Source organism: Artemia sp. Qi Xiang Cuo, chromosome 13 (assembly GCF_049724085.1).
Source record: "Artemia sp. Qi Xiang Cuo chromosome 13, ASM4972408v1, whole genome shotgun sequence".
NCBI classification, from domain to species: Eukaryota; Metazoa; Arthropoda; class Branchiopoda; order Anostraca; family Artemiidae; genus Artemia; species Artemia sp. Qi Xiang Cuo.
Window position 1 is genome coordinate 69,030,965 of NC_142806.1, and position 20,783 is coordinate 69,051,747.

At 36.2% G+C, this 20,783-nt stretch overlaps 1 protein-coding gene across 2 annotated transcripts in view; it reads left to right on the forward strand.

Annotated features, from left to right (window-relative positions):
- Positions 1–20,783, forward strand: part of brun (trafficking protein particle complex subunit brun) — a 51,539-nt gene that overhangs the window by 20,220 nt on the left and 10,536 nt on the right. Inside the window, exons 3-5 of one of the 2 annotated variants that reach the window (XR_016142771.1) lie at positions 5,926–9,261; positions 12,580–12,806; positions 19,032–19,314. Coding sequence is in view for 1 of the 2 variants with exons in the window: in XM_089099504.1 (XP_088955630.1) it covers positions 5,926–9,261; positions 12,580–12,806; positions 19,032–19,214 (3,746 nt within the window). In the remaining variant the exon portion in view is untranslated. The remainder of the gene's footprint in view (positions 1–5,925; positions 9,262–12,579; positions 12,807–19,031; positions 19,315–20,783) is intronic. The other variant, XM_089099504.1, reaches the window with a different exon arrangement.

Genomic DNA, 20,783 nt, shown 5'->3' on the forward strand with positions numbered 1-20,783 from the left:
TATCCCTGAGCTTTCATAGACAACCTTTCAGCAAAAGCGTTGTATTTGCCTCTAATACCTTCTATGCCGTTTTGTGCTTGGATGGCCATTAATACTTGAATGCCGATGTCACTTGTTATTCCTTCAAATATTTCCCGACACCTAGGTGGTAGCAAGAGAACATAGCGTTTAAAGCATGATGAAAGCCTTCTGTAGCAGTGATTGTTTTTGGTTCACAAACTAGTACATCGTTTGTATGATTCCAAAGCTCAGGTGGGAATCTAGGTCTTGTCCTGCGGCCATGTATCTGGACTCCCCTTATGTGTGTTTCGTCAAAAATAAGACAGTAGCTCTGTGCAGTCATCACGATCCGGAAACTGCCCACATAATAACTCAAATATGTTTACTATGTCATCAGTTGGAACGAATGCCATAGCACACAAAGATTTCATAAGCATGTTAAAGTGAACATCAGTTTCAAATTCATTTTATAAAACAATAGCACAAACTTTTCTTTGTATGCTCTGGCTAAAATAGAAAAAGCATCCGGATATTTGAGCGTTTGGAAAGCCTTGCTTAAATGCATTATTTGCTGCTGCCTCAAAGTCCAGTAATATTTTACTCGGATTTGTTAGAGGAGCTGCTTGCTTAAAATTTGTAGGTTTCTTCTTTCTTGTTAGTTAGAAGGAATATAGACAAGGAGAGAAAGCATCTCCTACTTATTCATGTATGGTGTAAAGTTGGGAAGAATACACGTGGTACGCATTTAAAGGTTCCGCCACAGAATATTTATTCCGATCTTTCAAGAAGTTTCGCCATATTGTTGTTTCCCAGAACCGAAATTCTTTTGTCATCATTTTCTCCTGAGTCAATGAGAACTCTTGGGGAATAGAAAAAGTGCACGACTGTGGCTTATTTTGCTCAAATGTTTTGTTCCGCATCTCCGTGCGAATTGTTGATTCAGTTGAGCTTTTTTTGGTAGTCTGGACATTACATCTTCATTTAAGTTTCTCAAGTGTACACTCACCAGAGTGTAAGTGGTCGCGTGGTTGCGTCACAATTTGTTCATTTCTCGTTGTTATAGTTGATGAATGTTTATATGCAACATACTTGCGACATCTCCATAAGATGGAGCCATTCTTAAAGTTTCTATGGAAAATGTACTCATATCCATTCAAGGTTAGAACATTTCCACCACGTTGAGGTTTAGTTATAACAAATTCAGACAACAGAATGACACCGACACAACAAAATGCCTTTACGTAACTTCATAAGTGAAACTGAAAGAGCTTTAGGAACCGGTTGTAATTGTAAAATTGATGCGTTTATTTGCCCCTTGGCACATCCTTACCCGAGTTCGTATTGAAAAGTTCATAGTTTGCAATAAAACCAAAATAAACAGTTTATCGGGCCATGCTTTTGGCGATAGGCCCAATCCTGAAAATTTAATTAAATTTAGAGGGTTTAGGGGTTACACTGATGAGTAATACAAGTTCGAAACAGCAAACGAAGCGAGAAATAGATTTTGAGCTTTTAATCAGCCTTAGTTCAAACGTATTTTTAGGCCTTGACTTAGGTTCAGTGACACAGGATTTGATTTAAATGAGGTTGGTTTAAAGGAGGCTTGAGTTAAATGGAGATTTGTTGGAACAGAGGTTCAACGTGTAACTCTATAGCCTCATATTTTTGTTTCCTCAAAACTCCCATGTTTTCTCTGATCGTTTGTTTTAACTTCTGTTCGATTTGGGTTTCGTTTTTCTTGTAGTAATAGTAATTTCTGATCCTTTTCGGTTTTAGTTATTTTAGGAATTGATTTATGCTAGTCTTTAGTTTAATATGGCTCTTTACTTTTCATTGAAAAATTGTTTTTTTGGAATAACCTTTTTAATTAATTTAAAGAAAGCGCAGTAAAAAGCGATTTTTTGTTATCTAAATTCTCGAAGTTCCGATATTTTCAACCCAGATTTTTATTACTCAACGTTTAGGAAAGGTTTGACTCATCTAAGAAAAAAAAAAAATTCAAACCAAAAGTTTTCAAACACAACGAGAAAATAACTTTTGTGTCTGCTCCACCAACGCAGGTAATTAACCTTTGTCAAACCAAACGATAACCAACTACGAGTGTAGAAAAGACCATAAAATGAAAACAACAAAATAAGCAAAGTGGTAAAAAAAACATTACAGTATGTAGGCGGTGCCCCCCCCCCGTGTAAAACATCCCGTGAGGAAAATACACTGCGGAAAGATAATATCTACCCGTGTAAAATCCCCCCCCCCCCCGAAAAATATTCCTTGCCGTTGGTTAGTCTCTAATCACTTTCAGCTTATAAAAAAGACTAGAAATGCCTGGGAATTATCAACACTTTCTACCTCCATCCTCCTCTCGTCTCTCCCTTAGAGCTAATTATGTATTTATCTGAAGGCTCAATGACAGCTGAGATATTTTGGCATCAAAACAGTGGCGGATCCAGGGGTGGGCGATGGGGGCGCGCGCCTCCTAAAATAGTCTAAAGTAGTGTAATTTACTTAATTAACGAAAGTTTGCGTTAATTAAACTTGCTCCTAACACAAGTTTATCGGATCAACCTATTTTGCGCCCCCCCCCCCCCCTTAAAAAATCCTGGATCCGCCCTTGCATCAGAATGCACCCTCAGAGGTATCTCCCTCTTTTCCTAGCTACAAAACGATCAGATAACTGTAAAACAATCAGATAACTGTAAAAAAATTTCAGACATTTTTCAACTATTGAACAACCTGTACATGCATCTAACTATTTGAAATTATGACAACATTTTAGTCTATGAAACCCTGTCACCACGCCTGCCTCTCCTTACAAAAAAGAAACAACAGCCGTATCAGTATAGGTAAACGGGTACTTAATTACCGAAGATTTGACCTGATTTTATTTAAACAGACGACTTCAAAATTCGAGTGTTTGATTAGAATTCGACTTTAAAATACAGCGGTTCCATTGCAACTGAACCACTGTAACTGAACCACCGTGCAACTGAACCACTGTGCAACTCAACCCCCATGCAACTGAACCCTCATGTAACTGAACCCTCGTGCAACTGAACCCCTTTTAACTAGACCCTCGTGCAACTCAACCAAATTTAACTAAACCCTCGTGTACCCGGACCCCCCAGTAACTGAACCACCGTGCAACTGAATCCTCGTGCAACTCAACCACCGTACTTAGTACTTAAATTGGGTAAAACACAAGTTAGAATCTTTACATGTTCAACCTTGTTGGAATTGTTTGCTTTTTAAAGTCTTGATATAAATGACTGTCAAGATGATTAATAAAAAAGCTCTGTTTTGTTGTCACAAAAACAAAGAAAATCGGACGTCATAAACTCTTAAAGCCAGATTTATTTATCCTTTTTTATGTGTGTTAATGGGGGTTCCCTTCACCCTGTCACTGTCTAAGGGTCTAAGCAATGACCCCCCTCCCACCGCAGAAAGTATCCCCTCTCCCACTCACGGAAACCCCTCAACTGGAAAATACCCCACTCGCGGATATTATAGTTTTCAAAATTTGAAAATCATATTTCAGTTGTGTTATTTTTTAGTTTAATTGAGAAGTGCTGAGGGGAGTGGAAAAGACAAATTTATGTTTAAGTCTTGCCACCCCCCCCCCCTCCGTGCAAAAAATTTCTTCTCATGGAAATTCTTCCAGAAAACTTCCACGCAAAAAATGTCCGTATGTGTACCAGTGACAAATACTATCTGTAAACAACAGACAAATTACAAAACTTAAAAAGGAACTGAAATTTCTCCAATTTTTGCAATTTTTTGCAAGTTTGAAGTAAAATGCTTTTACATTCTTAAATAAATTTCCTCAATAATAATTTTATTAAAATAAGATGTTTTTATCTTCTAGGGTGGACATAATGTATAGGTGGTGTAGCTTGTCATGACAGCTCCATGTTTTCATTTTTAATCTAAACCAATTTTAGTTTTTCTCAGCATTGTTTGAAAAGGATTTTAAAATTTCTTCCTATGGTGTTAATTACCCATAAATTTTCGTTTTTGTTTTTGTTAATCAGTTCGGTCTCAACTTGTTTGAGGGTATTTTATGGGATTGGTCTTATATGTTGTTTCTAATTTTAAAATGTTTTCAATTCAATTTTCTCTTGAATATTAAGTCTTTTTTTTCCTCCTGCTTTTCCTGCATTTATCTCCTTGCTTTTTCTCTTTACAAGTTATATCTAATTTTCAAATATTTTCAGTTCCATTTTCTCTGAATCCAAAACTTGTTTTTTACCTCTTTTCTTTTTTTCCTGCTGTTACGTCCTTGCTTTTTGCTCTTTACAAGTTGTTTCTAATTTTGAAATGTTTTCATTTCCATTTTTTTCTGAATCCAAAGCTTGCTTTTTACCTCTTTGCTTTTTTTCCTGCTGTTACCTCCTTGGTGTTTGCTCTTTACAAGTTGTTTTTAAATTTGAAATGTTTTCAGTTCCATTTTCTCTGAATCCAAAGTTTGCTTTGTACCCTCTTTGCCTTTTCCTGCTGTTACTTTCTTGCTTATTGCTCTGTACAAGTTTTTTCCAATTTTGAAATGTTTTCAGTTCCATTTTCTCTTAATCCTTTCCTATTTGCTTTTTTGCTACTGTTACCTCTTTGATTTTTGCTCTTTAGGCCTACAAGTTTGCTCTTTAGGCCTACAAGAATATGCTACTTTTTTTGTGAAAAAGCATGCTTATTCTTTGCGCATGTACGCTCTCAGAACGCTGGAAGAAAGTGCTCTGTGTGTCTGGTCCTTAAGTAATAATCTTCACTTTGGAAGCTACTGGTATATTTGCAAAAAAATTATTTCTTTTGTTTAGCAACCAATCCCTATTTGAATAGGTTCCAGACAATATAAAAAAAAATTACTAAAAATGTGAAAAGCTACCATGCATCAGGCAAGATTGGCTAATTCTCCCAGGAAGTGTAAATTAATAGAGAACGCCCTGGAAAGAAACCTTGGGTAACCTTTGTTAGGGACACGGGAAAAGAAAGCGCATGAAACTCTTGAAAACCCACGTTGTGTGTTTAGTCTATTGTAAATGAATACGTTTGCAGTCCTTAGCAATGATTTTTAATCTAGTGCTCCGTTAGGGGTCGACAAGGTTAGGGGTCTCCCTCCTATTACAGCAGCTGTTCAATTCTTGAAAAACTCTGTGTTTTAATATTCACCTTTAACAGCTCTAGGATATTTCCAAAAATTTGATTATCTGTGTTTAGCCGTCCTAGCCGAGTGGTTAGGGTGCCAGAATTGAAATCCTTTATCCGTGAGGACGGGGGTTCGAGTCCTTTTGTCGCTGGTTATTTGGTTTGGAGTCAGCGATGTGACTTTGCAAGCTCAGCCAGAGTCGACCCATCTCTAAATAGGTACCTAAAGAAATCTGGGGGGGGGGCACAGGAAGTGTTGGATAATTTACTCCCAACCATGCATTACACTCCCGGCTGAAGGCAGAGAATTAGAAGATCGGTACCTGCGCTGTGCGGACCATTTGTCAGGCTGCGAAAAAGTTAAAGGCTTTTGTAGGTTTAGCACAGATTTATTATTTAAAAGATACCAGATAATATAGAAAAACTTATTGTAATAAGTGAACAGTGAACTGGTAGTCTTGTAATGGTGCAATGGGATTGATCTCTGCTTGATAATACAGGACCCACTCCAGGGCCTGGAATTTGATTCCGTTGATTAATTGTCACCATACAAGAAGAAGAAGTAGGTGATAGCCATCGTGCAGCTGATAAGAATGGTGGATTTTAAGACGGATATTAAAATAATAGAGAACAGGAAAGAAACCCAGAGTATCCTTTGCTGATAGCACAGGGGACAAAATGCACCAAACTCGCGGAAACTTTGTAGTTTATTCTAAATGGGCAAGTTCACAATTTTTAGGACTGATTCTCAATTTAGCCTTCCATAACTTCTTCCTTATTTCTTTTCAGGTCAGTGTTCGACCACTCAAGAAGTTAGCGAACTGAGTCGGCTGCACGAATCTCTTAAAGTAAAATACTCATCAACTGTTTATGATTCTCGTTGTGTTCTTTTTGGACTTCATCAAGATGGCACTTCCTATGTTCCTCTAGCCAAAAGTGAAGAATTTCACGATGATGAATTGGACAGACGAATTGATAAAGATACGCCACTAAAGAGTATAGAACCGTTTTCAAGAGGGCCAATGAAGGAATCAGGGCGTGAATCTAGAATCAGTCCGAGTGGGCTGAAAAGGCTCCTGTCACCTCAAGACATAAAAAAGAAGCTACGACCTAGAAGTAGGAGCAATAGCCCAGAGGGGGCTATTTCCCCATATAGGAGGTTGGAAATACCTCCAGATCTCTCATCAGCAACTGAAGTTTCTAGTGTCAAATCAGAAGTCAAAGAGGAGGTGAACCAAATGGACCGTCAAGAGATTAATCCTGGCCTAGAAAGTGGTCATGCATCTGTTTGCTCGCCGCAGCTTAGTTTAAGAAGTATAGCAAGCTCTAATGGTGGCAGTAACTCAACAGTATCTCAGCAGAATACCAGACTTCTATTCTATCCTTCATTGGAACTTAGTAGTGAGATTGAAACTGATCTACTTGAATTTGTGAATTCCTTATATTGGATCTTGGAGTCGAAACGGGTAAACAAGTCTATGGAAAAGATTGAACGTGTTATATTGCTTTGTGCACCCTTTGAAAGACGTGATGTTGTTGGGATTGATAATGATTCAAAAAGTAGACAGAAAAAGAAAGGACGTTGGAAGAAGCATATTGGTGATCTTGCATTACAGGCAGGCCTTCCGTTAGAAGCTTTAGAACTTTACAATGCGGCTTGTGAAATATTGAGGAGTGAAAAGGATTTTCTATGGCTTGCTGGGGGACTGGAAGGTCTTGCTTCAGCGTCTGTGATGTTCATCTACCCAGACTTGAAACAACATCCAGTTTTACAGCGGGTCTCTTCATTCTGCAACGGTAGCACAAAACGTTTTGACAGTACTACGCGATCACTACCTACACATCTTGATGTGGGCGAGCAAAGAAAACCTGTTAAATATTGTCTCTCACCTGAAGGAATCATTGATAAGTATCATGAAGCGATAGTTCATTATACAAAATTCAGAAACGCAGGACCTATAGAAGCTGAAGCTAGTATAAAGGCAGTCCAAGTTTTGATAAAGCAAAAGAAAAATCTGCGAGCTTCTGAATTCCTTCAAAATGTGGTATTTATACATTTACAGCTAAGTGACGATGAAAAAATCCACCATATGTGTGCACTGTCCAACTTGTATAAAAGCATCGGCTTCTATAAAAAATCGTCTTTTTTCAAACGGATTGCTGCTATGAAATGCATTGCTTCTCAAAATCCTCAACCGAATTGGAATAATTGCTACAACTTACTTTATGAGGCTTTACCAGGGTATGGCATCTCGCTCGATCCCAACATTTTTTCCCCAATGAGCAGAATGGGATGGGTCACACTTCAAGTTCAACTACTTCAAGAACTGATAAGCGTAGCAAAGCGGATGGGTAATTACCAGCTTGCTGTAAGGCATGCTTCACTGCTATTACATGCTTTAGCAGACGTTATGAACCCGTCAAATCTGGCTGATTTAGCCAAACAGGTAGAAGCATTAGCTTCTAATTGTGAATGTACTACAGCACCTATTGTATTGGTTAATGGGATTATTGTCCCGCCGGTGAATCTGTTATTCATACCATTAGTGAAAGTTTTCAAAGTTATGAATTTGCCTATTCATTTAAGGCCTCAAAAAATAACAGCAGGAGACACCAAACCAAACGGTCCTTTTATCTATGCTGCTTTCCAAAATGGTGCAAATAATCGGAATAAAGATAAGTCAAAAGTGAGTTTTAATTTAGTTGCTGGTGAAGTCTGTGATGTCTTAATATCAATGTTCAATCCAATGCCATTCGAGTTAAAAGTAACAGAAATGCGGCTATTAGTAGATGGCGTTGATTTTGATTCCAATAATGTAGATGTCACTCTACCAGTTGGGCCTGCAGTTCATAAAGTTATACTTACAGGGATTCCTCGTGAGTCTGGTGAGTTGATATTCACGGGGTATTCATCGAAACTGTTGGGCATTAGGAGTCAGTGCAAGTTGAAAAATATCCCTCATATATCTGAAGATAAGTATACTGTTACAGTAATAGAATCTCTACCTGTTTTAAACATAGTTGGTGAAAATCCTCGTAAAAATATCAATCCAGTTAATACTCCATCGAGTAACGGTCTGGGTATGTCTGTGGTGGTTTATGGAGGGGAATCCTGTGAATGTAATATAATGCTGTTTAATAATAGTACATTCCCTGTTGATATTGTTGATTTGCAATTATTAACTAAATCTGACAAACACAGAGCTATGTTTACATGGTCTGATGGCAACTTGAAATCCCAATTGCCTATTAAACCTCAAAGCTCGGCAAGTCTGACTGTCTATGTACATGGTAATATGGACTTCTTGTGTCTTGGTGGCAGGCATGTTGATGATCCTGAGTTCACAAGTCTTGTGTCAACAGGTGTACCTAACACCTCATTTATATCCGGTCCCGGCTCTCTATTTTCAAGACTTAGCGGTAGTGCAATGGCATCAATACCTATAGGTCTTCGATCACAGAAATCTCGAAGAGCTGAATCATCATTATCATTATCATCCCATAGATCTGGTTCTAGTTCTAAATCTTCAAGCTCTCGTATGGGACGAGGAACTGACTTAATGTCTTCCGAAAGTGGAAGACATGTTAGTATAGCGCTCCGATTGAACTATTCTGGTGGACCTGGTTTAGCTGCTGGGTATACTAGATCTGCTAACGTATCTATATCAGTTGAAATTGTACCATCAATATTGGTTACCAAGTGGGATATGATGCCGAGTGAAATGCCAGACCATGTTTACTTGGTTCTAGATATATTGAATGTGACTCAAAATGAAATTGAGATACAGTATGCTAAAACTAAGTGCATAGCGATTGAAAGTGGTGAGTCTTGTAGGATACCAGTGCCAGTTGAACGTTGCCCCTTAAGTAAGCTAGAACATTTGTATATCCTTGATGCTCAAGGGCAACTTCAACCAATTGATGAAAATGAAGTGAATAAAATTTGTTGTGAACATTTAGCATCTTTGGTGGATCTAAGCTGGGTGATGAATTTAAATAATAATCTTGATAGAGCTAATAATGGAAGCGGAAGTGTCCGAGAATTGACAGGAAAAGCCAATTTGAACGGCATTGTTTGTACCCCTAAAATGCTGAGTATCCTCAGAATGTACCCTGTCCAGTTTAGTAAGCATAATTTATAGCTTAAGCATAATTAATAATTTTTTAAGAATTAATAATTATAATTAATGTTAAAATGCTTCTTAATAATTTATATAATACATAAACATAATTAATAATTTTATATAATACAAAATATGATATAATACAAAAACATAATTAATACTTTATAGCTTAAGCATAATTAATAGCTTATAAGCTTTTAGCTTAAGATGAAAATTAAATTTATCTAAAGGAAATATAATATCTCGTCTACCGCTTAAAAAGAAATTTTTTGAAATTTGGTGGATTTTGAAAATTTTTGAAAAATTTTGAAATTTGGTGGATTTTTTGTATTATTGTTTGTCTTACATTGATATATTCACGATTGGAATACCCTCTGACTAAACTCTGTAAAGTTTAGCAAGCTTAATATGTATGTTCCTTTTAGATTAAGCCAAATGTCTGAATTATCTAGAGAAAATTTGATACATTTGAAAACCCGATATGAAACGATTTTATATGAAAAAGATGAATATTTTAGATTACTGTTAATCCACAATAGTCCTATATCTGAATATCCTCAAAATGTACCCTGTCCAGTTTAAAAAGCACTTTCAATACCCACGATAGTCCTATATCTGAATACCCTCAAAATGTTCCCTGTCCAGTATAAAAAGTGCCTATTAGTCTCTCTCTCTCTCTCTCTCTCTCTCTCTCTCTCTCTCTCTCTCTCTCTCTCTCTCTCTCTCTCTCTCTCTCTCTCTCTCTCTCTCTCTCTCACTCTCTCTCTCTCTATCTCTCACTCTCTCTCTCTCTCTCTCTCTAACTCTCTCTCTCACTCTCACTCACTCTATCTCACTCTCTCTGTGTCTCTCTGTGTCTCTCTATCTCTCTCGGTCTCTCTCTGTCTGTCTCTCTATCTCTCTCTCTCTGTGTCTCTCTATCTCTCTATCTCTCTCTCTATCTCTCTCTCTCTCTCTCTCTCTCTCTCTCTCTCTCTCTCTCTGTCTCTGTCTCTCTGTCTCTCTCTCTCCCCCCCCTCTCTCTTTCTCTCCTTGGAAAACCCCATATAAAAATGATATTAATGAGAAGGATGGAATTTGAGATAAAGTATTTTGACAACCGTAGTATTTTGTTAAACGGGATTAGAAACGTTGTTAAACCTTTTGAGAAAAATTAAACGTGAAGCTGACTAAACGTGCTGATGATAAACTTATGGATTGTTATTTATTTTTAACAGGAATTTCGTTTCCGATTTGTTACTCATACCTCGGGCGTAAATGCTAAATACTTTAGAAAGGGGAAAAATACTATTGATTCTAAACATTAAATAATAATTTAAATTAAAATAATGCAAAATAATAAATAAATAATAATGGTTGAAGAATAATACACAAATAATAATATAAAATAAATAATATTGATAAAAAATAATAATAAATTATTATTAGAAAATAATAATAGTGTAAATAATACGTATTGTCTAATTCAATATGTAGTCTAAAGTTATATATTTTCTAATTCGTCAGTTTGAATCATTTTCTATATGTGTAAATTATTCTATCTTACATTTTCACGAAAGGGTAAAATCTCCCTTCTCGTATTGACCTTAGGTCTTTAACCTAAGAGTCTAGGTCTAGGTCTTAGGTCTAGGTCTTTAGATTACTTTAGAAACTGAAGTCTCAGCTAAGTCGCAAATGGAAGTTTTATTTATCAGAAAAATCAATTTTTATATTCTTAAAAAAGCTCCAAATATGCAAATATGTAATTTCTCGATGGGGGGGGGGGGGGCAGTGCAAATTCACGAAAATACTAAGGATAGCGGAAAAAGTATTTTCAAAGTTTGGGGTGGGGATTCGTTTTTCCGATTTCTTTTTCAAAGACGATATTTTCAATAAGAACATCAGAGAAGAGTATTTTACGAAATCTAGGAGGAGAGTAAATGCTCATTGCCTTCCCAGCTATTTGGTGCCGTTAGGGGGGGGGGGGTTGTAGTGGATTTTCTACGTGAAAAGTGTTTTTCTTTAAAAAAAAAACTTTTTTGATACAAGTAGTTAGGCTTGTCAACTGATGAACATAGGTAAGACATTGGGAATGGGCTAGTCACAGAAGCTTATCTAGGGGAAAGAGGGTTTTCTAGGCCAAAGGTTTTCAACTATTCTAAGGGGGTTTCACACCAATCTCGGGGGAGGGCATTTCTATGTTGGAGAGCCTAGACTAGAGACTTCTTCAGTTTGTCCGAGGGTGGGGGTGGACTATTTCCTGTATGGAGGGCATTACTTGCCAGTGTAGACCTACAACTACCATTTCAAATCGTGTTTTTAGACTTAAAATTTTAGTTTTAGACTATTTTCAGTTTACGAAAAAAAGATAGTAAGTCAGCTTCTAGGAAGAATTAAAGTATTTTTTATTAGCTTCAATTAATAAGTGAGACATCAAATTTTGACTGGTTCAGCCAGAGTTTTGTTTTAACAATGGGACGACGGACCGTATAATCGGTTGGTTATGGTCCGTACTACGGACCGCAACCGTACTTTGTCCATTGGCTTGGGTACACTTTTAGGTGAATTTGGTTACTACCTTATCTGACATGTGACATCGTTTTACTCGAACATAGTTCGGAATTAAACAAGATGGTTTCAATCGCATCTCCTAATGTACACTAAGAATAGTTGATAATTTCTATAGTAACGGTTGGCTGAGTTCTTTTGCATAAAAAAGACGGATAAGGTGATAAAGTTATAAATATAACATAGCCGAGAATCGTATCTTAGCAAGTTATATTGCTTGCATTCTCGATGAAAAGGCAAAAAATATAAAAGATGTAGGTGTATAAAAGTATCTGGAAAAATATAGGGAAAGACGAAAAAACAATGTTCTTTGTTATATCAATTTGTCCGAGCAGTAAGAACTTTGAGAATCGAGGTCTGACTATAATCGTATAAATTAGCGCATAATTTGAGCCTTCTTTTGAGAAACATTTCATTGTTTCATCTGGAAAAATTCTTTACTTTTGGGATAAACTTGGCTAAAGAATCTCTGAAAATTAGATTTTTGATTTTATGCTATGTTTTAAGCTGTGTGCATTTTATCGCAATCGAACATTTATCCTATAAATATAAAATTATATATTTACATTATTATTTATATTATTATAATTATATAAATATAAATATATATATATATATATATATATATATATATATATATATATATATATATATATATATCTGTGTGTATATATTATATACGGCCCTGGCTTCCGCTTTTTATTATGTCTGCTTCTTGTATATCTGCTGTTTTCTAGTAAAAAGGTGGGAATTTGATTTGAGCTTATTTCAGATATCAGTGTTAATGGAGAGCCCTGGTCTCCAGAGAAGGGTGATGTACTAGCCACCTGTGGTGTTCCAATTCGTTTAGCTATTTCAATTTCAAACAAGTTGAATATTCCAATTATTTCCTGTAAATTGAAAGTTCAGTGCTGCTTAGATTATGATATTGGTCAAAATTCTCTGAGACTGGATGGAAGACTTATAATTTTAGATGGGCAGTCAGTTTTTTTCAAAGTGGTAAGTTTTGTGTTTAATACAAAACAGACATCTAGCTTTCACAAATTGTAGATGGCGGTCTTAAATATACCCTAGCATAACAGAGATGTACGTATATTCTGTCAATACTTTAGACGAGTGTGCAGATAGCCTTTTAGATACTATTCTGAGTTTCGACACTTAGGGCTGGAAAGCAAATACGCCTTAGGTGTCAATTGTGATTTGTGATTAGTGTAAAGCTGCGAGATTGTTATTCACAAGGAGACAAGAATTACCTTCAAGATTGAAAGCGACTCCAGCCCACTACCGGGAAGCATTTTTGGCTAGTAGTTTTTGCGCTAAATTTAAATTATTGCCCTCGTGAATTTAGTTAGGCTGTTTTTCTTTATTTTTTATAATAGTTACTTCAAAGAACCGGTATGTATTTTCAAAATCCTGGCTGAGATCAATTATTGATACTAGTTTTTCGAGAACAAGTGATTCCGACGATTGAAAAGGGTCAATTTTCAAATAGCTTGCTAGTCTTTATTTACGATCTTCAGTAGCCAGCTTCACGTTTTTGCAACTGGCACTCTTTGCCGCTGCGACGGCTTGCTGCCAATAATCCCATATATTTTTTTTCTACATTGGCAATTAGCGCCATCTATTTAAAAATGACTCCCGACTTGGACCCTTTAAATTCTAAGGGATTTACTAGAGTAAAGTCATCTTGTCTAGATATGAATTCATTCAATTGAGAATAAATCTGTTATTTGATCATGGTTGCCACCCGAAGATATCCCAGAGGAGGACATCTGTTCAAAGGAAAGGAGGACGCTTGGCATTTTTACCCCCCCCCCCAAAAAATGGTGTTCAGATTTATCATTAATTTTTTTTATCAGTCCCTGAAGGTAGTAATGCAAAACTTTCATAGATAAAAACCATGGTAGATCCTTTGAGACGGCATTCATTGTAAAATAAAAATTGTCGAGAGAATAAAAATAAAAAATAATTAAAGTTAAATTTTTGAAAGGGGGAATTATTTTAAAAGAAAATGCGTTATTGCCTTAAGTGGCATTTTACCTAAATTCAAGTTTTGCTATTTTTCAAAATTGCGCTTGCGCACTGTGACGATTTTAGAAACTGTACCAAACGTCCCATGATTGGAGGTAATTTTGACTTTTGAAAATTTTGACTTTGTTGTAAATAGACAAACTTTTTCTGACTTTTCCCTTCAAGCTTTTTACTGTTTTCAATGAGATTTCAGGATTTAGATAGGATGAAATCTTGGCTTTTTTTAAATTAATTAAAAAAAACTTTTTCCACAAAATAAGTTTTTAAAAGAAAAGTAAAGAACTCCATTAAACAAAAAATGAGCAAAAATAAAATCAAATAATTTACCAAGCGTGAAAATACGACAAATCAGCATCGATGAATAAATGAAACCCAAAACGAACAGAAATTACAATAAATAACCGAGTCAAACTCAAAACGAGCAGAAATTAACATGAGTAGGGCTCAAAACCCCCATGCCTTCCCAAGGCCAGAACATAATTTGCACTTTAATGAAAAAAACAGATTGCGACATAGATTTATATATGCCCCCAGGGCATAACTTATAATCCTTGCCCTGAAGACTGTGGGCAGAGTGTCCTGCTCAAAGGTATAATTTCCTGAACTTTAAACTGCGTGGAACAAAAAGGCTATCTAAAAAATTTTGATTGGATATGTTTGGGGAAAAGCTGGGTATGGAAGGGGTGTTAGTCACCTTCCAATCACTGTCAACTATTAAAAAGGGCACTAACCCTTTGAATTTCCAATCGAATGAGCCTTTTTTGAAGTTTCTACAACAAAGCTTTCCATAAGAACCTTATATGCTCCCAGGGCATAACTTACAACCCTTGCCCTGAGGGCTTTGGGGGAGTGTCCTCCTAAAAAATATATTTTCTATCTGGAATTCAACCACGCTGAGCAAAATGACTATCTAAAAATTTTGATTAAAATGACTATCTAAAAATTTTGATACAGAACTTATCCGTAATTTAAATTTTAATCGTAAGTTAAACTTATGAATGTTCACTATCGTGGGTAAAAGATCCAAGATTATGTAGAATAAAACCGTAATATCCAGTCAGGGGCGCAGCTGCGGGGAAGGGGGCATTGTAAGGTTCAACATAAATGTTCACTGTACTGAAAACTCTTTTTCTTGGGACAGAAGAGGGCAGACAACAGAGGTAGTTCCGATCAAGTTGTGCCAGTCTCTTTGAACGACTGCTGTTATTTCGCCACCAGTCTAATGGACAGCTTTTTTCCAGTCAATGACAGTCTCACTCATGTACCTTTCCAGCTGCTGATCAATATTATCTGCTGACTGTTCTTTGTCACTTGTTGAAACAGGTAGTCAATCAAACTTGCTGGGCCTACACTCCTTCGTTTGGACACATTTGGAGCAACTAGGATTTTAAGTTTGAAGAAAGGATATAAAGAATGTGTCAACAAAATCTTCCAGTCTGCCGACAAATGCGGACACATAGGCTAAAATTTCCAAGGTGTCGGAATGCGGCGCCGAAACCTTGCAACTATATATATATATATATATATATATATATATATATATATATATATATATATATATATATATATATATATATATATATATATATATATATATATATATATATATATATATATATATATATATATATATATATATATATATTCAGGCTTAGAGCTTTTTTAGAACTATAAAAGCTATATATATATATATATATATATGTATATATATATATATAGCTTTTATAGTTCTAAAAAAGCTCTAAGCCTGAATATTAACGGATGCTACAATAAAGAAAAGGGTCTGGATGATCTCCTTCAACTGTACGATGTGCTATTCATTCAGGAACATATGTTCTCTGGATTGAATGTAAATTTCTTACATAGATCTAAATCGCACGAGCTGTTCACACAGCCTGCTAAGTTAACGGCAGGGCGTCCGTCTGGAGGCCTTGCAACATATTCAAGGAAAGAATTATCAGCAAAGTTGTCAGTTAAAAACACTAGCGTTTTGTCTGGTTTTGCTGTGGGTACTGAGTTAATAAATGTATATATGCCTACTAATTATAATAATGCTATCTCATTGAGATAGTTATCTAAAGCATCTGATGCACTTCGGCAACATCTGGAATCTCTTGAGCATAATGGAAGAAAATGAATTATGGCTGGTGACTTCAACTGCGATCCAGGAGAAGACAATATCCACTCTGACATTTTTCTAAATTGCCTACCCGCTTCCTTTCAAATTTGGCCAAAGTCTTTGGGTTTTACATATACCCATTATTGTGGAAAAGCATCCAATATTGACCACGTTGTGTCGTGTATATCTATTCCTTATCTTCCCGTCACAGTATATGCAGATGACCCAGTTAGTGATCATCTTGGACTATCTTTTCATCTACAGCCATCACAGAACATTAATATTCAAAAGAGAAGAAGGTGAGTGTGGAAGAAGTATTGGAATATATGCGATGCTGATTTGTATATGGCCACTGTCTCCTCTATTCTTTCTTACATTAAAGTGCCATTCCACTTACTATGCTCCAATCTTCCTGAAGCATCTACCATGATTGATCTTAACACTTATTCCCATCAGATTGTCCATGCCATGAAAGTGGCCGAATCACCAGCAGTCCCTACCAGGAGTGTCAAGATTGGCACAGAAAAACCAAGATGGTCAAAGTCTGTTGAGCTTCAGACAGCAAAGTAACGCGCAAAAATGTGTTTGAGCATTTGGATTGCATGTGGAAGACATTTATACGGGGAATTATTTGAGTTGAAACGGAGCACTAAACGGAACTATAAAGCTGAGCTAAAAAAAAATACCGTGTTATTGGACAACATTTCATCGAACACAAGACATCTTGGCAAAATATCAGGGCCGTATCCAGGGGGGGGGGTTACCCGGTTGGACCCCCCCCCCCCCGAAACGTTTTTCTGACTCGTAAAAACGCAACAAAAAATGGATATAAACAAGTTTTGTAACCCCCCCCCCCCCCAAAAAATTTTTTGGGGGTAAAAAACCCTCCGAGAAAAATCCTGGGTACGGCCTTGCAAAATATTAATCCGAACTGATAGAAGTTCGCCTAGTTCTTCTCTGACTATGGATGATTATTATCCCTATGGATATTCTTGTTGCACGTCAGTTTACTGGATCGAAAATCTTGCCATAAGCAAATATTATGAAAAGGAGTTTACCAGCTGGCTCGGACATTTTTCACGACAGGATTGCGTTGTCGCCATTCCTGAAACAGGTTAAAACCGCCGTAAGAAAAGTTTTGTATAAAGCTAAGAACGGGATAGACGCTGACGGCCTTTCAACGATGCACTTTAAAAACTTACCTGATAGCTTATATTCTCATCTGCAGCTTTTTTTCAGATGTGCGGGCATTCTTCCCGACAGATAAGGCATTCTTCCCGACAGATAGGGCATTCTTCCCGACAGTTTCCGAAAAGGAATTATAAAATCGATTGCGAAGAAAGCGAAAGACACCAATGATTGTAAATCTTACAGCCCTATCAGTGTATCTTGTATTTTGAGTAAAATATTTGAAGATGTTATTCTTCCCGGGTTAGACACTGGAATTTTTGGAGATAACCAGCTTAGATTCCAAAAAGGTGTTGATTGCCCAGAGGCACATAGATTACTAGCAAACGTGCTACTGGATTTAGAGAGTAAAAAGTCACCTCTTTATGTGTGCACCGTTGATTTATCGAATCATATTATTATCACAACATTAATCACATGCAATCTCTTGACGCTTTATTGCATAGCGGCGTAAGTGTAAGCATCGTCAAAACTAAAATTTTCTTACGCAAATTCGACAGTATCTGCCAAATGGAGAAACCGTTTCAGAACCATTTATAGTCAAAAAAGAGGCCTTAGGCAAGGCAGTATTCTTAGTCCTGTCATTTTCAAACATACAATCTCTAAGATTCTGAACCACATCGCTTCATCTCTTCTATTTCACGGTACCGACTTATCTTATATAGCTTGCGCAGATCATGTTCTTCTTCTCAGCAGATCAAAGGCAGACTTGCAAGATAACCTGAAAAGACTTCAAAACGATTTTCAGTCAATACGACTTTTTATTAACATTGAAAAGTGCAAGTTTTTATAAATCATTCCGTCCCTGCTGTGTTAGAGTTGAAATACCCCGGGTTAGTGATTTCTGAATTGCTCCACAAAACCAGGAAATACATTGTGAAGCACACAACCACCGCCATTAAACGTGCTCAGGGGACTGTTTCTCTAAATCGGGGCGATACTCCTGGAAATCACTTGCTTCTATTTATCGCTCAGTGTGCCAACCTCACATTATTTACCTCACTGGTGCGTCTCATTTATTTGCCGAGAGTGACATAGATAAAATTAATAAGTGCTATTTTAGATACACAAACGTTCTGTTGTTTATTCCCAAGTGGCACTGAAATTCCCGTCTTGAACAATTTGGAATTATGAATTCAGTAAAAGAATGGTCGAGAATCCGCGAGAAGTCTGTGATAAAAGTGATAGTAATTAGACGACGTTTTTCTCCAATCTAGATTGAGTGTTTCTTTCTATTGGTGTGTTTAGTTTTTTCCTTTTATTTTTCCTTGCTCCAGTACAATCTTTCCTAGATGGTGGGTAAATAAATCATTGTTATTATTATATACCGTCAATGTAAACTAAAGATATACAGAAATCTATATAAACCAGTAGATGATATTTTGAAAATCTCACTCCTATGTGGAAATACTTATGTACATCATTGTATAATTAAAGTCCAATTGTAAAAGGGAAGGGGGTGGGCATTGTTTTCGGGGAATATTTGAAGGAGGACGGGTGGTACTGGAGGCTTCAAAGATGTATTTCAAGATCTGAGAAATTGCTTTTGGATTTCATCTTACTCGTGTAGGTAGAGGACTTTCTTCTTTCCTGGGTTCTCAGGCATATTCAGTTTAATGGTGTATCTTTAACAAAGATCCCATTCTTATTTGGATATGGTCCCAGGATCTTACCGCAGGGGGATCCTGAGGTTTTGGTCGTATTAACACTAGCATGTGGAAAGTTAAGACTCGATCAATTGCGTTGATACTGATGTTTCAAAAATTTTAAAAGTGGACGTGGTCAAATTAGCATCTGAAAGACTCTACTGTAAGTAATTATTACTTTATTATTTATCAGTAGTGTCCATTTACTTTTATTGTTTAAGATTTATTTTCTCTTCGTAGCTTTCTCCTGGTGAAATATATTCACACTCGTGCGGAATTTGTTTTCTCACGCCGGGCAAATTCAAGATTGAAGTTCAGTGCTCCACCGATGAAAAAGATGGCGTTTCAGTAGGATTTGAATCAAAGTCTGCCGTAACACACTGCTGGAAATTTACCCCGCCTATTGACGTCAATGTTACGTAAATGGAGGTATATCAGGAATTTGTTTTGCAGAAGAAGAAGATTGTGGATTTTTGACACAGTTCTGTGCTAAATTCAAACCAGCATATATTATGTTTAATTGGTAAATCTTTGGATGTATCTATTAATTTTCTAACTAAAAGATTAACTTAAAACTTGATGCGCCTTTTAGCGCTCTTTCCAAATAGATTAATCGTTATTCTCTCTCCTTAAAGGGATCCTTAAAGTGACAACTTGTTCGACAATTTGTAAATCTTTTGATTCCATCATTTTTAACATTGCCAATAGTTCACGGGTGTTTCCTTTTTATGTTGCTTGAATTTGGCAAATAACAAATCTTTTTCAAAATTTACGGTAATTGAATCATTTAAAAAAATTACTTTCAAATAACAAAAATTGAAAAATAAGTAGAGAATAAAGAAAAAGAACAATTTTTAAAAGTTAGTTGATAAATAGAAAATTATTTTAAAAAATGCAGAAAATTGGTTTTAAATTTGGACTGGAATTGTGTTATCTTATTTTATTTCTAATAAATAAGAAATAAGGAGCAAGGTGTTACACTAAAGATCCCTTTACAGGTTCTAAGTGGAAGTAATTTGGGTAGCGATAAGTATATTTTTAAAGAACGTTAAAAGGCTCTTTGATTTGTATTTTGATCTTTTAGCTAGCAAATTATTTGACAAATTCAAAAATTTACCCTTTAATTTCGCTTAAAATGCACAAGAATGGAATTTTCGTATTCGTGGGTTTTATGCTCTCTTCAGTAAATTCTTCTTGTTGAACTGTGTAGTCAAAGAGTTCGTGGTAACGAACTGTAAGTAAGGAGCGACGTGGCTCAATAGTAACCGAAACTCTAAGAAACAGTCTTGATAACAATAGGTACATGAAAAGAATCGAATTTTCATGCTTATTCAAAATATATAAAATTCCTCCAGTTTAATATTAACCATCAAAAGTTTTAAGCATCAAAAGCTCGCTACCACGAACTGTTTGAACTGTTTGGAACTGTAATAGACTCTAAGAAGTTTGACTCTAAGAAAATACAGGATAGGAAGGTAACTGATATCAATAGTTAAACCAGGTAACTCAACATAAAATTGAGCAAATATCGTGAAACTACAATATTTGTTTAAATTTTCAGTCGCCGTTGCCGAATATTTTTGGTTCAGGCCCCCCTCCATTAGAGTCCCCCCCCCCCACCCTAGATTTAGAAAAATACCTTTCATTGCTATTCTGTTATTTTATAGTTTCATTTAAGCAAAATCAACAATAGAATTATTCCCCTAGATATAGTACTGTTATAGAAGCCCTAGTGGTTTTCATTGGTTAGGTTTTTCAAAATTTCCCTGATCTTCTCGCAGCTATTGTCACGTTGGAAAATTGTCAAAACAATTGGTATCTCCTGGAATGAGATATCCTGCTCTCTTATAGTTTGTTTGTCGAAATGCGCGATAAAGTTTGTTTTCGAGAGTGTGTCTACCCATTTTCGAGAAACACTTTTAGAAAATCTATCCACTGATCTTCTGAAACTCAGAAATCCTTTGACGAAAATATTAGCGGTTTTATCTGGTT